Source organism: Onychostruthus taczanowskii, unplaced genomic scaffold (genome assembly GCF_017590055.1).
Source record: "Onychostruthus taczanowskii isolate IOZ18803 unplaced genomic scaffold, ASM1759005v1 scaffold6, whole genome shotgun sequence".
NCBI classification, from domain to species: domain Eukaryota; kingdom Metazoa; phylum Chordata; class Aves; order Passeriformes; family Passeridae; genus Onychostruthus; species Onychostruthus taczanowskii.
In genome coordinates, this window is record NW_024503679.1 from 15,662,430 (window position 1) to 15,679,485 (window position 17,056).

The 17,056-nt window shown below is 46.8% G+C and overlaps 1 protein-coding gene across 1 annotated transcript in view; it reads left to right on the forward strand.

Annotated features, from left to right (window-relative positions):
* The first annotated feature begins 1,558 nt into the window (after positions 1 to 1,558).
* The window catches only part of ALDH1A3 (aldehyde dehydrogenase 1 family member A3), a 33,515-nt gene continuing 18,017 nt past the window's right edge, over positions 1,559 to 17,056 (forward strand). Inside the window, exons 1-6 of the mRNA XM_041418794.1 lie at positions 1,559 to 1,673; positions 5,008 to 5,112; positions 10,502 to 10,642; positions 12,350 to 12,479; positions 13,681 to 13,742; positions 16,654 to 16,782. Coding sequence (XP_041274728.1) covers positions 1,575 to 1,673; positions 5,008 to 5,112; positions 10,502 to 10,642; positions 12,350 to 12,479; positions 13,681 to 13,742; positions 16,654 to 16,782 — 666 coding nt within the window. The 5' untranslated portion in view covers positions 1,559 to 1,574. The remainder of the gene's footprint in view (positions 1,674 to 5,007; positions 5,113 to 10,501; positions 10,643 to 12,349; positions 12,480 to 13,680; positions 13,743 to 16,653; positions 16,783 to 17,056) is intronic.

Genomic DNA, 17,056 nt, shown 5'->3' on the forward strand with positions numbered 1-17,056 from the left:
GTGCATTTGTAGCTTTTGTGGGAAATCGCAATTTGACAGCTAAAAATAAAATAAACATTTCTGCACCAATCACCATCAGGCAGGTTTTCACCTGGGCAGAGGACCTCCAAAAACATCCTGCAAGCTGCAGGGAGTGGGGGTTGATTCATCAAGGTACTTTCCCCTCTGAATCAGCACTAAATCTACGCCACTGTGATATCACGGGCTATCTGCCTTTGGAAGCTCTGAGTATTTTTAAGCATTCTAAGAGCAAAGTGCTGACTATTGCTGGGGATTACAGATTCTGCAGAACATTTTGGAAGATAACTTCTGGCATCTTGCCACTTGTTATATGGAAAATATGTTGTATTATCTTCCATGTGTGTGGGGGTGTGAGGGTGCTCTGAGTGTCCTGGCCCTCAGCCTGCAAAGACTTACACATATTTTATGCAGAATAAAGTTAAGCAATACATAATGAACTTGTTCAGGCTCAGAGCCTAGATCTGTCACTTAAGACATGTTCCATATCCTTCAGGACTTCTCGAAAGACAGCATCTTTCTCGACACTCCAAGTATGCCACTATGAGCACCGTGCTGGAGGTTGGCTGAGTGGGACACAAATATGCTGTTATCAGTGTAGGACTTTCCAGTGGAAGGGCCCGGTCCTGCCCCAGCCGGCTGGAGTCCTTTGACTGGGATGGTCAAACTGGTCCCAGACTCCTGTACGCACACGGGAATGTGGAGGAGCTGCTGTCAGATGCACAGCACACATTTGGTGTCATGTTCTTCTCTTACTATCAGTCCTGGAAAGTCCTCCAGAGGCACTGAGTGAAGGATGAGGTGTAGCAGGTTGAGGTAAGGATGTCAGGGCACCAGGAATAGCAGATAAAGACCCTTATTACTGGAAGACACTTGTGTTATTCCCATGGAGACCCTTGCAAGAGACCTCCCATGAATGACTTCTGGGTGGGTTTGGGTGGGACGCAGAGGCAGAAGGCAGCAGAGGGCACATCCTTCCATGCCCACCCCAGTGGCACTCTTTGGGGTAGCACCCTTTGGCTGTTCTACTCCCCAAAGCCCATCTGGGCACATCCCGCTCCCCTCGGCTGCAGGGAGCCCTGAGGGAGTCCTGAGGGGAGCAATGTCAGAGCTGTGCATGGAGCTGAGGGAGACCGGCAGGAGCGCTGAGGGGAGCACTGCGGGGACACCACGGGGAGCCCTGAGGGAGCAATGTCCGAGCCCTTTGGGGAGTCCTGAGGGACTCTGTGGGACCCCCTGAGGGGAACCCGGGGGGAGCCCTTCGGGACTCTGTGGAGAGCGCTGCCTGAGTGGAATCCCTTGAGACATTGAGTAGAATCCCTTGCAACCCTGCCGAGAGCCCTTTGGGATCCTGAGGGGAGAGCTCCTTTGGGATCCTGTGAGTCCCTTGGGGAGCCTTTGCGAGCGCTGTGGGGACAGCGGCGCGGGAGCGCTGTGGGGGCCCGGCGGCGGCGCGCGGGCGCCCCCCCCGCCCCTGCGGCGCGCTCGCGCGGCGCTCTTAAGGCGGCGCGGGCGCTGTCAGCGGGCAGAAGGCGCGCGGGCTCGACGGCGGGGCCATGGCAGCCCTCAACGGCGCCGTGGAGAACGGGCAGCCCGACAAGAAAGTGCCTCCGCTGCCGCGACCCCTGCGCAGCCTGGAGGTGAAATACACCAAGGTGAGCCCGTCAGGCACGGGGCGCTGGGCGGCGGGTGGGCTTCGCCGTGGTGTTGGCAGTGTTCGGCGGAGTCAGGGTTGCTGTGAGGTGTTATATTTTTAATACAAAATTTTCACCCTCAGTGTTGCTTTCCTTAGCTTCTTTTATTAATTCTGCTGCCTGAGACAGTAGGTTTATGGGGGTTCGAGGTTGAGCAAGCAGATGACAGTGGCGTTTCTAATGGAGCAACACTTGCCCCAATCCCTAATGCCCAAAGCCTATTTTTTTCTTTTTAATAAAATAACTCCTCCAAAGCTGTTGCTCTGCCCCAGGCGCCCTGGGCTCCTCTCCCTGGCTGTGGTGCCTGACACCATCTTCCCCTCCCAACGCACCCGTGAACGCCTCCGGCTCCTCGCTGGCACTCAGCAAAATCCGATTTGGATGGGGTGAGCCTGGGCAGGGCGAGGAAGGTTTTATCCCTCAGAGCTGCTTGCTGGGGTTGTGTTGGAGCGTCCTTGACCCACAGCTCGGAGGTGGCTCGGTGCCAGTGGTGGGTTTGGGTGGTGGCGAGCACAGGCAGGGCTGGGCCTTGTGGAAAGGCTCTGCCATGAGACTGGAGCATCCTGCAGCCCCACGAGAGGAGCGGTGTTGGTGGCTCTTCGTCCCAACTCCATGGCCTCCCCACGGGATGAGGAGTCAGGCACTGAGCCCACACAAACCCTCACCTCTCCGCTTTCCATTGAGTTTCCCTTTAAACAGTCGCTCCTGACCTTTCGGTGTAAACCAAAGGCTCCTGAGCTTGATATCTCTGTCCCTCTGAGGTGGGGCTGGCTTGGAGCTGAGCAGAGCTCCAGAAATCCCTGCTCCCAGTGCAGCTGTAGCTCTGCGATCGCCGAGTCGCTTTGTGTTCCACAACAGCCTGACCCGCTGCCTTGCGCAGTGGGGAGAGCGTCCCGGCTGGTTATGCTGCTGAGGAGCCTCGGCTGCCATAATTTCAACTTTGTGCCCGGACTAAAAGAGATAGAGGGGCGGAATGAGTGTGCTACCATTGCATTTTTGTGTTAAGTATTAAGAAAAAACAAAATTTGAAGCTTATTCCCTTGTCGCGAGAAGGAGTGAACAGCGATAGCTTATCCAGCGAGCTGTTGATTTGAATTATGCATCCAAAGTGTACTGAAACAGATTAGCAATTAGGAGTAATCACTGGACTAGATTAATTTTTTGATATCCAAAATTTATCTACTCTTTATTTGTCAGATAAACTTGTCATTTAGCAGCAAATTGAATCTGCAGCTGCTGGTTGCAGAATGGCGTAATGCAGCACAAACAGCTCTTTCCTGCGTCCAAAATGGACACAGCCATTTGAGTTCTTCTTAAACATCCAAATGTTCTGGTTTTTGTTATTTTTATTGTTGTGAACACTTTTAAACACTCCTTAGGGATCTTATCCTGCAGCCGTGTGTGTTTTCAAACACGCAGTTTATGCTCCACACTTTTGCCAGAGACTGTGAGCGCTGAAAGAGTCAAGGTAACATCTTTAAAGTGGAAACCAACATAAATTAAAAGTGTGAGTTGGATGTTTGATCTGATGCTCCCGGTGCATCTGAGAAAATAATGAGCAGCAGTCAATTTTCATAAAACTGTGAGGGGTTTTGTGCAAGCTCTGAGTTTCACCAGATGTTTACAGCTGACAGCACGCTTCCCTCTGCTTAGAGGAGATTTTTATTTTTGGTTCTACCAGTTATGGGGCTGGGGGAGAGGCAAAGTTTTTCAACAAAGATCTTTCTTATAGAGCAGCTTAATGCTTGTCATGGGTGTGTGATGGAAGTGATCTGTCCACAATTCCTTGCCTCAGATTCTGGCTATGAAGCATGAACTGTGGATATACTATTAAATTTGATTTCAACTCCTGGCACCAAGGACTCGTGATGTGTGGTGGATTCCCAGAATGATGCCAGTGTATATGTTACATTTAAAACAGCCTGATCCTGTCACTCTTGTGTTTTACTGCTTGGTAGGAACATCATTTTCCCACAGATTTAGTGTTGAATGCAAAGGAAAAATCAGTATCCTTCCCCAATCCTTAGTTTGTGAGCATATACCTGATATTGTGATTTTATGGTTCCTGTCATATTTCCCACATTTAGAATATGACTTTTCTTCATTAGGGAAATAAAGAAAAACTGAGGTTAAAATGTGTAAATGTTAAAATGTAGCTCTTGGATAACAGATGTCGTTTGGGAGCACTGGTGTCCTAAACTGGAGTTAATATTTCTAACATTGTATCTTTTCTTGTGACTTCCCTTGGCAACATTTTTTGTGAAATTCTTTTTCTCAGCCTGTGTAAAACAGGTGGGTCCAGCAGTGCAGCTTCTACACCAATTACACTTTGGATGCTTTATGCAGAAATAATAAGAAAAAGTCCTTTCAGGAAAAAAAGCTGCCCAAGGAAAGAAAACTATGACCCAAAGCAGTGGGAATTCCGAATGTAAGAGATGCAACATTAATCTCCTGCTGGTGTGTAGAGACTCATAAACAAGATTGCAAATGTGGATGGCTTCCAAATAAAAGTACTAGCTTACAGCCACTAGCAGGCTACTAATAAAGATTACTTCATCTAATCTTATTTAAAGTATATTTATAAAATATAACACTGCCAAGTCAGATCACAGCGTGGATAAGATGCATGTTGAATCAATTAATTGTATATAGGTATTCATGTTCTGTTTACAGTGAGTAACAACACTCCAGTATTTAATGCATTTTCAGTTACGCAACGCTGGGACTGTTTGTTCTTGCTCTGGAAATGCAATATTTTGAAACACTTAAATCTTGTCACAGATGACTCCAAGTGACGTGGGAGGCTTGATCTGGCCTGTGACAAAGCATGGTGGGGTAGAACCGAGCCAGAATCCTCCTCCTGTGGACACTGCTGGAGGGGGAGCAAGCTGTGGAGGTAGCCCAGGGCAGGGCACAAACAGCCAAGTAATAATTGTACAGCAACATGTAGCAAGGGGCTCCTTCTGCCTCAACCATACAGTTTCTCTGGGTGTCTGCTTGCTGTTCCCATGGAGATGTATTTCAAAAACTGCCTGTTTCTCACTGCCAAAACCCAGTGTTGTTCTCTGTGGGACCCATGCTCTGCCTTCCTCTGGCTCAAAACTAACTGGGTGCACAAGGTTTGTAGAAATGCTTCTGTATTGCCAGCAGTTTGAGAGAGCCTGAGCACACTTGACTCTGCCATGGATGGAAGTCGAAGAGCCTCTGGACCTTTGAGGAGCACTTGTGGTTTTTTTGTCTATATAAGTTGTTTTTCTTTCTCCTGCCCATCCCACTCCCCTTGCTCTTTCTTCAGATATTTATTAACAATGAATGGCACGAGTCTACAAGTGGAAAGAAGTTCCCCACCTACAACCCTTCAACGCTGGAGAAAATCTGTGACATTGAGGAAGGAGATAAGGTAAGTGTTGTTGGACAAGCAGTGCAAAAGACATTTTCCAGGGGATTTCTTTTTGTAGGGAAGCACACAGAGGAAAAGCTGGCTTTTAACAACAGCATCTGTCTGGCCAGCCTGAGCTGGAGGTCTGGGACACTGGATGTGCTGCTCAAGAATTTCATGGGCTGGGTGGGATCAATCCTGTCCAGCTTGTCAGAAGCACTTTCCCTGGTAGGAACTGGCTGCTGAACACTGTCAGAGGAATGAGATTGAGCATCATTCTTATGCCATAGACTGGAAGGAAGTAGCCAGCCTGAGGAAATAGCAATGATGGTGTGTGCTCACCCCTGACAGGATTTGGGCCCTGTGTTGGGGGTGGTTTATACTCCAGCTGCAGAGCAGCCTGTTGGAGACACTGAACTGGAACTCCCCCTTTTTTAAACACAAATAACCTGAGTGCTTGGGGGAGTTTAAATTTGGTCATGCAAACAAACATTGACCACTTGCTGCTGAAGATGTGGTGCTGCTTTTTTAGCTGTTATTGTGGGTGCTGTCCTCCTGCACCAATGTGGCAGCTCTCACTAAAACCAAACCAGTATCTCAAGAGCCTTAGTAGTCCCTGGCTGGCCCTGGTGTGTTGTAGAGTAACCTGAGATGTAACTGCTTGGGTTTGGTAACAGCCTGAGGTGAAGAACAATCACATGTGACACTTTTTTTGTCCAAAACAGCTCATCATGTATGGGCCAACTGGTCTGACCTATGGAAAAGTGCTGGGCCAACATCTGGCTTTGTGCAGGAAGTCATGGGAAGGTGATTCACAGCTGCTGTGCCGTGCCAGGGCTTTGGTAGCTCATTGCTGTGGGCAGTTAGTGATGGGCAGCATGGCCATTTCTGCCTGCACTGACTTCTTTTTCTTGGTATTTAAGTTTGTCCAGTGCTTGTGAGGCAGCCTCTGAGACTTACTGCCACTGGGGATCTGTGCATCCATGGGGCAATTACACATTGAGGCAGAACCCAACATTATGTGTCATTTCTTTATCCTGACTGGGTAGGACACAACTGTGTTTAATTGCAGTGGCATGTAAACAGTGGAATTGAAGCTGACTCTGATGCAACTGTATTTTGATAGGCAGAAACCATGACGTTATTGTTCCCTGAGTTAAGTGTCTCCTCAAGCAGCTATGGAGTATTACATGTGCAGTTTGTGCCTGCTTCTCAATGTTGGCTAATGAAAATTGTTATACAAAACTAACAGGCCAGTTTTGCCTCCTTGAGATTTGTCCCTGTCTGAATTCAGCTTCTAGCTTGCAGGAGGGTCCCTGTAAACTTTTCCAGTCAGTGGAGATCTCTTCCCCTGCATACTCAGTACAGGTGACTGATTTCTTAGTGGACATTGCAGCCAAAAATGTAAGCTAGCTGTGCTTTGGGTGCTGAAAGCCTCTTCTATACATCATACCTTTTAAAACAATATTTTGCTCTAACTAGGTTTTTCCAAGAAACTAAGTGGGGATTAGATCTGAGTGGGGATTAATTAAAAAGGGTAATGGTTGACAACCATCCCCAGATAGCTGTTTGCCTTCTGGTGACACTTGACCATGTCCCACTCTCTTCTGGCAGACTAAGTTCCCTGAGGCTTCCCTTGCTCTGGTTCATCCCCTCGTGGGGCTGTAACTCCAGTCTGCTGGAGTCACCACAGGAAGTGGTGAGTTGTGTTCAGTGGTGCTTTCCAATGCCTTGTCCCCGAGTGCCACTGTACTGCTGTGCTGGCCAGTGCCACTGCAGGGGTGCAGCTCCTGCCTGCTGGCTCTGCCTTCAGCTGTGCTCTGCCTTCACAGCAGGCTGGGAGCAGAGCTCCCCTTCCCAAGCCCTGAACAGAAACCTGCCCCTCCCTGGCCACGCAGAGTGTTTTGCTTAGGCTGCACGTGAGGGGTGGAAATTTGGCAGCCAATATCTCAGCGATGACAGTTTAGTCTGGTGCTGAAACTTGGCCAATGCTTTATAAGCCTAGAAGTAAAGGTTTTGTTGTCTGTTCTTTAGTTACAGAATTGTCCTTGATGGGACAGTTGAGGGATAAAGACAAGTCTGTGTGGAAAAAGACACCCTGAAAATAAAATGGTGGATGTTTCTACTGGATGCTGCATACCTCACAAATAAAAGCTTAGTGTCCAACTGTTTGCCAGGTTGATAATGGAAAAGGTAACTCTCGTGCAGTCCCTAACAGTTGGAGACAGGCTTTTTCCTTCTAGCAGCTTGCTGACATCCATCAAGGACAGTGGAAAAGTATTCCTTCCTCAAAGGAGTGCCCAGCTCAGTTGCTCAGAGCATGGCCAGCAGGTCCACAGCTGTGACTGTCAAGTCTCTGTCATGATCATTTCTAAACAGTTCACTCTTATGTGGATCTTTGAAGGGTTGTGAGAGGGATTTGTTCACAGTCAGCCTGTCCCCTTCAGATTGTAATGGCAGACTGAGGTAAGACCATAGCAGACTTGCAGTGCCCTCAATAATGAGTTTGGGCATTTCAGGCTGTTAGGATGCTGTTTGGAACTTAAAGCAATATGTGGACTGTTTGCAGGGGAGCAGGTCAAGAGCAGTCTTCTAAGTGAAAAACTGTGACATGCTCATGCCCTATGTCAGAAGAGTGCCTTTCCAAAGATGTGCACAGGGAAGGCTTTTTGAAGAAGTCAGTAGGTGAATTGAAGAAAGAGGGTCCCCAGTGGGTGTGCTCCATTCCTGGCACATCTCCTCACTTGGAGCACTCTGGGGCACCCTGAGATTGAGGCAGAGCAAGGCTTTTTTGCAGGTGTTTTCCCCACTCAGAGCCAGTGAGGGGATGGTCTTCACTGTGCTCTGCAACCTGCTGCTGGGGCAGGAGAGAGGAAAAGAGGATGGGAAAGAAAAAAGGAGCAGCAATGAGCAGGACTTGAGGTAGAGGAAGAAGATGGACGAGGCAGCTTAGAACAAAGAACAGTGTTCAGTTTGTTCAGGGGGGAAGGTATGTGATTGTGTAACTGGAGGTTGTATCATAATTCAAACACCCCAGGTGGGTATGAAGGTTTGCAGGCATTTCCCAACACTGTAAAGACTTTGCAATCTTAATATTCTTAGTGGAGCTTTTTATGTAATGCTCAGTAAATCTGTTACAGATCCAAGTGGAGCACCAGGATGCATGGATGTCCTCCTGCTGTGGTTTTGTGCACCACAGGGTGTTCCTGGCACCTTGACAGTTCAGAGTCACTTTGTTACGCCTTGTGCCTACCTATTGCAACATGCCTGCAATGAACATGCCATTCAGACTCCCCTAATGCCTAGTCATAACAGGATGGATTAAGAATGGCATTTCAGCCTTCCTGAAGGATTTCCTTGTTTTTGCTGGTCTCTCAGGCCTATTGAGGCTGTGCAGAAAGGCTCTCAGGATATCACTTGGTGGTGCTACCCTGAGGGTGTTTAGGGAAAGCCTGTTTGCCTGGGTGACAGTGACTGCAGGCTCTGAGCCACTCTTTGTACCCAGAATGTCTGAGAAAGATGGTTGTCTTCGTTTTTGTCTCTACAGGAGCTGCAGCAGGGCTCAGGTCCTCCCATTTTTAGAGGCTAGGGAAGATCTGGGCATGCACTGAAGTCTCTGCCCACGCAGTCATCTCACCCCTGTTCTGAGTGCCAGGGTGGAGGGAAGACCCTCAGTACCAAGGGCATTGTGCCACTGCAGGCCCAGTTCCCTGCACATCTGTGCTCCCAGCTTGGCTGCAGAACTAATTGCTGCTAAGGAAAGGCTTGTTTAAACCTGACACTTATGTTCCTTTTCCTACTCTGTCACATAAAATATTGCCTTCTTTCAGCTTAAGCCTTCATTCCAGCAGGCAGGATGGGGGATACATGAGTGTGCAGTGGTGGCTTTTGTGATGTGCCAAGCTGAATCCAGATCAACTCCAGCAGAGTGAGCCATTCAAAGGCCTGTTGTGGGTGATGGGCCCCAGGCAGGACCTGCCTGTCTGTGCCCAGAGGCTCTGGGCACCTCTGCCCCACCCTGGTCCCTTGCTGGACCAGAGCCATCCTGTGACAGCACAAGTTTCCTCCAATGGCTTCTCTCAGTGCTCTTCCAAAAGGATGGAATTCTTTTCCTGACAGTACAGATCAGACTGTTTCAAAGCTGTGTGATCTTTTGGTAAAGAAATGGAGCCAAATTTAATGTCAGGTGCCATTGGCTTGGGTGATGACTTGCGGTTTTGACCATGAACTTTTTAAGAAGGCAGTGTGTCTCCCTACAACATTTTTTCTTGATTGAGCACCTTCCTGTGAGGGGGATGTGGCCAGACCTTGTTGGATCAGTGCAGAGGCTCATTTCCTAATTGTATCCAGGTAAGACTTGAGACAAGGTATAGATGAGAGCAACTGGTGAAGTGCTGGGAGGAATGATCAAGGTCTGACACCTTCCCTCCTTTCCCACCCTTTTGAGCCAGATATTGCAGTGAGGTGCAAGTTCTCCATCAGCTTAAGTGAGGCTTGGGCTGTGCCAGACCTTACATACAGCAGGAATCTGTCCAAAGCTTTATCCATGCTTGGGGTACAGCCTTGGCCTTGTGGATGTTGGTGGCAGTGTTCCCATAGATTCCATTGGATTGGGAGCCCTTGGCTTCACTTTTTTAATCAATGTATGTGAGGTGATGGGAGGAGTCCAGGGCATACCGTGGCCAGAGCAAATGAATGAAGCTCCAGTGGTGATGGTGTGGGAAGAGAGGAGTTTGCTCCCCATCTGGTTAGTAACTTGATTAAACAGAGTTGGATTTGGTCCAGAGGATGGTAAAGCTGTTGGGAGATGAAGGGACAATGGCACTCAGTGTGTGTAAGGGAAATGTCTTTGTCATAGCACTGAACAGCAAAACCTTTTCCATCTGGTGGAAATGTTCTGGGAATATGTTCTAGGATCTAAGGGTGATTTTCGGTGTGTTAACTGCCTTGGCATGGGCTCCAGGGGGACTGGATGGTGGGATCTGAGCTGTAATTACTTCCCTGGGTAAAATCTTGATCTCATGGGGGATTTTCCTGCCCACACTTGTTTAGAGGAGGCTAATTCATGTAGGCCAGTGGCCTGTCATGATTCTTCATCCTCCCCCAGTGTCACATCCTGTATTGGCAGGAACATGATTCTGGATTATTTTATAAACAAGTCAGTTACATTAAATTACCCTTGAAAGACCCAATTGGTATTCAGACCTCAAGGTTGTTTATCAGCCCAGGCCAAACATAAAACATATTCCAGGCTTGAATTCAAATCCAGGAGTGAAATGAAAGTGGTTTTGTTGGACAACTTAGTTTTGGCCACCACAGCACCAACTAGGAAGCAGCCTGGAGGGGTTTCTGTGCCATTGTCCAGCTCCTTCCCTGTAACCTGAGGTTTTCTTGTGTGTGTGTTGTGTAGCCTGATGTGGATAATGCAGTGGAGGCAGCAAGGGCAGCATTCCAGAGGGGCTCTCCGTGGAGACAGATGGATGCCCCAAGCAGAGGACGACTCCTGCACAAGCTGGCTGATCTCCTGGAGCGGGACAGAGTCATCCTGGCAGTGAGTACTGGGAGCAGTGATAAGCCAGCAACAGTTGGCTCACAACTCTGCTCCATCCCTCTGGTGTATCCCTATCTACCTAATATTTTTCTTTTCTCTCCCTTCATGAAGGGCAGAAGACAGGCGTGATGGCTTTGTTCCTCTTTCTGCAGGATTTTAGGGGTTTTAGAAGGCTGTCAGTTCCACATAGTTGACTTCTGCAGAACTTCAGCTAGTTATTGAAGTGATTAAATATATTAATACCTAAAATGTGCTGAGTTGGTAGAAGCTTTTGGACTCTGCAGGCCTTGTACATCTTCCCAAACGGCACCCAGAGATCCTCAGCTTGGGGCTGCTGTCCATCCCCTCCTAAGCTCTTGGATCTCAGCACTCTCCAGTTCAGTGCTGCACTTTTACCTTCAGGGAAAGGCATTTATGACATTCCATGCTGTCAGATGTGCAGGTAACTGAGCCAGTGCCCTGCTGAGGTCAGTAGGAATTGACACCTGTAGGAGGTGCTCAGGAGCCTGTACCTATGTGACTGTTTTGAGCTGGGTCTCTTTCCCCATCACAGTGTCACTCAACCACTTGACAGCTTTCAGTTTCAGTAGGGCAAAACCAAAACATTCTGTTCTGAAGACAGTTCTGGGCAGCGAGAAGGAAGGAAAAAAAATATATATATATGTGTGTGTGAATAAACCCTGTTTATTTTTTGCTCACTTTTTTGAAGTGACTTTGGAGCACCCTCCTTTTCACTTAACCAGAACACACTTCAAGCTTTCTGCTGTTCTTCTGGTCTGGGAGGGCTTGTTTGGCATTGCTGTTTGCACTGCAGAAAACCAGCCCTGGCTGCCTTGGCTGTGTGCTAAGCAATGATTTATAAAAATCAGTTGTTTTAGCAGACATTCAGTGGATAACAATTCTTGCCATTCCAAGGGGAATGTCTGTTCGAGTGCTGTTTGGACCCTAATGTCTGTGGATCATGACAGGGTATGACTTCATGTGTAAACAAAGATGTTTCAATCTACCAAGGGATAGTACTTCCTTTATGGATGTGCTGGCCATTTGCACCAATATCCCCTTTAATGACCTGAATGGAGAACAAAGCATTCCCTGAGCTAATGTCCAGAACAGTGTGAAGGACACAGGCTCAGCCTGGACTTTGTTTAGGGCTGATCAGCACCAGTGCAGCTTCAGTGGGGCAACTTCTGTCTTCCCATAGGCTCAACACAGATATGAGCCCAAAGGTTACTTTACAGAAGGTTTTTCAGAGGTTGGATTTAGGCTTATGAAGTAGAAAAATTAGGGTTTTTTTTCCTAATAGAAGGAAAGTAGCTCTGCCTGATTTCAGTGACACCATCTGGACTCCAGAACATCTGTGTTGGAAGGTCAGTTAGGGTGAACTCATGATACTCATATTGTTTCTGACCAGTGCCCCAGACCCCAGCCTGTATCCCACCCACACTCACCTTCTGGAGGCTTCTGGAAGGTGCCCCTGAACAAAGTAGCTCCTGTACACTTCAGAGTTACTGTGTCTGCTTTCCCTTCTGCATTATTTGTATTAACAAGCTCATTCTCTAAATATTAAGAGGAGGGAAGAATATTCCATGCCTTCAGAACAAGGCATGATAAAGCTGATGAGAGAGTTTTTAAAAAGCTCTTTCTTAAGAAAAAAACACCTAAAACATTGACTTGTCTGACAGTGCACGCAAATTGGTTTTTTTTCAGACTCTGGAAACAATGGACACAGGAAAACCTTTTCTGCAGGCTTATTTCATTGACCTGGAAGGCTGTATAAAAACACTGCGGTACTATGCTGGATGGGCTGATAAAATTCAGGGCAGAACTATTCCAGTGGGTGAGTACCTTCAGGCCCAGTTTCAGAGCTGGTATGGGATCAGGCTTGAGGGGGAGGGAGATCCATGGAAAGGCTGGCTTCTGAAAACCTGCAAAAATGGCCTGTGCTGCCTTTCTATCTCAGGATGCGTTTTAAGCAGATGTTTCAATATTGAAGCTAATGGGAGAACTTGGTTTATGCCTGATAGATCTCTAGAAAATAATCTGTGGGCTCTTCTATTGCATTTTTAACAGAGAAACTTTTGTTCAGAGCAGTCACACAGAACACTTTGGTCCAGGTATAGAAGTTCAAGTATGGTTTTGGTGAGAGCAAGTTAAGAGAATGGATGTCCTTGTGGCATGATGGGCAATATGGAGTATTTTCAAATTTGGCCTCTTTTGTCCCAGGCTGTGTGAAGGACAGACACTGCAGACAAAATTAGTCACCAGAGGAAGGGCTCTGGAGGGCTGAGCTAGTTCAGCCTGTGCAGACAGCAAAAGGAGCCATGTCAGTCATATAAACTGAGATTTGTCACCCTCATTCAGAGTGGTATAAAGCTTTGCTTGTCTGGACACTCCTTGTTTGTCCTGATTTGAAATCACTTTGAAAAAGTGTCATTCAAAATGTTCTTGCTCTCTGTCACATCTTCCCAATGAAACTAGCTGTTCAGCAAGAATGAATTTGAAAGGCAAATGTTCTTCCTGCTTTCTCTGTGAAAGAGCAACAGCAGTATTTTGAGGTGAATGGTACTGCTTTAGTTCCAGAGTTCAATCTTTTTATGATTTCTTACCAGGAGTGCAATTCCTGTTACACTGAACAGGATACCTGTATAAAATGTGTTTTAAAACTCTCCCTTCAGTGCTTTGTGTTTTTCAGTAGGACACAATCTGAATGAAATTTGTTTGCTCTTCAGTGTGATAATGAGTTATCCTCCCCTCAGCCTCAACACTGGGAATTTACAGAAGGAATTGAACCCTGGTTTTAAGAGGTTCCTGTGTGACTGTGTGTGGTGTTTGGCTTTCAGGCTGGCACAAGACCTGTACTCAGATCTTCACCTGACTGGGGTGTCCCAAAGGCATGAGTCAGGATGAACAGACAGTATTCTCTGTCTAACAGGGGTTTAGTTCTCTCCCCAACCTGTTAGTGTGCAGTTGTCTCACACACTTTCTGTAAAAGTGAGGATTTTGACTGTTTTGTGCCCTTTTACTCTCTTGTCTTGCAGATGAAAATTTTGTCTGTTTCACCCGGCACGAGCCCATGGGTGTCTGTGGAGCCATAACCCCAGTAAGTGACAGTGCTGGTGCCCTGCATCTCCCACAGAAGTGGAAATTCCATGTGCACTCCATCCTACCCTGCAGCCATTTGCTGCCTGGCTAAGCACAGCTGTTCTGCAGGGAACTCCCATCTCAGTGGCCTGATGTAGTTTTGTGTTTTACCCCCATGCCAATTGCTCTTGGCAACAGAAATGCTCTGCAATGGAAGGGTGGGTCTCCTAATCAGATGCTCTGGTGCTCTCTGAGGCTGACACCAGTCACCAGAGACCAGTCAGAGCTCTGACTCTCACACTGCTGGGACAACCATCTCATCATGAGGAGTGCTGGCTTTCTGCTGCCTCATGCTGATGCATAGTTTTGGGTTTTAAATCATATCCATTATCAATTAATTGCGTCTGGCTGCTTTCTGTGCTTTCTGGGATTAAATCTCACTGAATAGTTTTCTTTTCCTTGAGGTCTCATTCTCTGCTGAGGGGACAGTGTGGCTAGCTCTTGGAATGCCTCCAGTGTTAGCATGTGTTGCTTGCTCTGTTTCAACAGACAGCCAGGAAGACTTTACAGCTCATGGGAGACAGATTTTCTTCCTGTCTGGTTGTAAAATGCTTTGAATGTGGTATCCTACAATTTGTGAGGGAAATGGTCCTGTGTCAAGATTCTCTGTTTGGATACAGCACCAAGTCTGCCAAAGCTCAAGAGGTCTTTGGACAATGCTGTCAGACCTGTGGTGGGAGCCTTGCTGCTGTCCTGTGTAGGTCCAGGAGTTGGAGCTTGATGATCCCAGTGGATCCCTTCCAACTCAGGATGTTCTATGATTATATGGTACTTGGATCAGGAAGAGTTCATGAAAGGTTTTGACTTTTCAGATAAGGTTAAAGACTGACAGAAGCATTGGCTGGACCCTGGGAATACCAGGCCTGAGATAAGGTTAAAGACTGACAGAACTGCATGTGGGACATTGGATTGGCTGGACCCTGGGAATACCAGGCCTGGACCAGATCCCATAGATGTCTGGGGAAATTCTGCTTTTTCCTTCAGCAGGGCTGAATTTGTAGCCCAGGTGATGAGAGGACATGGTCTCTTTGGCAGTGTCAGGGTGAGGCAAAGTAGGATGTTATCAAACATTTCTCTTGGTGACTTCAGAGCTTTAATGGCTGAGCAAGCAATGTGACTGCTGATGAGCAGAATTTATGACTTAAGATCAAAATCTCAGGTTCCTCACACTGATCACCAGTTAAAAGGTATTTCCCTGTCACTCTCAGCCACCTTTGTCACTCATCAGTGCTTTGGAAAATATTTCTTTAAAAGCCTACATGCAGGATGCTTTGGAAGGACACTGTAGGGAACAGAGTGGGGCTTGTAAGATCACAGGTTGACCCTAGACCAGCAATAAACACAACAGAAAGTACAGAACCAAATTTGACTTAACATCAACACTGTGTTTGTATAAAGAATGACTGGGGTCAACAAAACCACATCTGTCTTCAGTTTACTCAGAACAAATCTTCTCCAATTTTTTTTCCCCAGTTCGATCTGGATAACACCAACAGCCTGTGGGTTTGTATTTCCTACTTGATTGGAAAAGATTCTGTCACTGTTCTGGCTAGGTTTCCCTAGAGCAATTAACAGTCCTTCCTTTCTCCTATGGCTTGACTATATTTACATAATATTTTATTTTTATTTAGCTAGATAAGTTCTTAGGAAGTGCAGCATATGGCTGATTTTTGTCCCAAGGTGATATCATGAGGCAGCCCTGGAGTCCCTTACTGTCACTTTCACCAGCCACTCTGCAGCAGAAAGCTCCTAGTGGAGCTATTTCATGCTCTGAAACTGTAGAAAAGTAGTGTAGGTGCAAATGGCTCAAGCTGCCAGGCCTCCAGGAAAACTTAGGAGAAAAAGACAAGTGGGCAAATTATGGGATGTGGCCATTGGAGAAGATCATGAAATGGAACAGGTCTGGGGAAAAGGGTGAAGCAAGTTGGAGAATAACACTTGAGACCGAATTCTGCTTTGTCTCAGGGTTAGACTAGAACTCATGGCTCAAAAGCTACACTGCTAATTTATTTGTAAGTGTGAATTTGTGGATTCCTGACATACTTGGCTGCTTTGTTGATAGCTGAAGGCCCTTGGCTTGAATTTTGACAAGAAGTCCCCTTGCTGTTGGCCTGCTTCCATCATCCCTGAAGCAGCATTAATTATTTTTAATGAAAAAATCCTTTCTGCTGCCAAATGACCTTTCTGAGATTTAGTGTGAGCTAGATTTTCCACTTCTTGCTTGGACTCAAAGATCCCCAAATACACATGACCATGAAAGAGATTAGCACAGAGAAAACTAATGTGGACTGGTTCCTAATTCCAAATTAGAAAACTAATTGGAAAGGAGCAATTTACAATATGAAGGGAGTGTGAGACCTCCCCTAGATTTCCATGACTGAACAACTCACTGCAGCTTCCTATTTATAAAACTGGAACTGAATGATATTATATAACTCCTAACTACTCAGCGGGTGCTTAACAGAGAAAAAAATAGGTTTTTTTCAATGAATAGTTTCATTCTGCAATTCCCCACATACAGATGCTGTACAGAAGTGATGCATCAGGAGAGTGCCTCCAACACAGTATCTGTGAAGAGCCAAAATCCTACACAGAATGTGATCAAACTCCTTCAAAGAATGAGGTCACATCATGCAGAAGGTTGTCCAGCTTACAGGATTAGTGTGAGGACTGCCAGGAATATCAGGAATCTCAGGGGGAAATCAAGGAAGTTGTATTCCTCAGCCCAAGCAAACACAGTATTATAAACAGACGCTCCTCTTTGTGGCTTTCCTCCCAGTTCCCTTCCTCCCTGAGCTGGGAAAAGGCTGCATGGAAGTGAGTAGGTGACTGTGGCAGGCTGATCTGAGCAGTGCCTTTTGTTCTTGCAGTGGAACTTCCCCCTGCTGATGCTGGTCTGGAAGATGGCACCAGCTCTGTGCTGTGGAAACACTCTGGTCATTAAGCCAGCTGAACAAACTCCGCTCACGTCGCTCTACATTGGCTCTCTGATCAAGGAGGTGAGGAAATCTCAGCAGCCCCTCGAGGTTCTGTCTCTTAAGGTCATAAGCAAGGCTGTATTTTGAATTGGTTTTTAGGTTTTAAAGAGTCTGAGCATAAGAAACAGACTTCCAGCTTTAATAGTCTCACAAAGGAAAGTGAGAACAAGCTCTGTCTTCAGTCTTTTTTTATGAAGGCCTTTGTGACTGGCTGGGAGGTGGCAAACATCACAAAACCTGTGCATTTTTCTCCTTTCTCAGGAAGCTGCAGAGAAAAAAAAGATGCTTTTCTTCC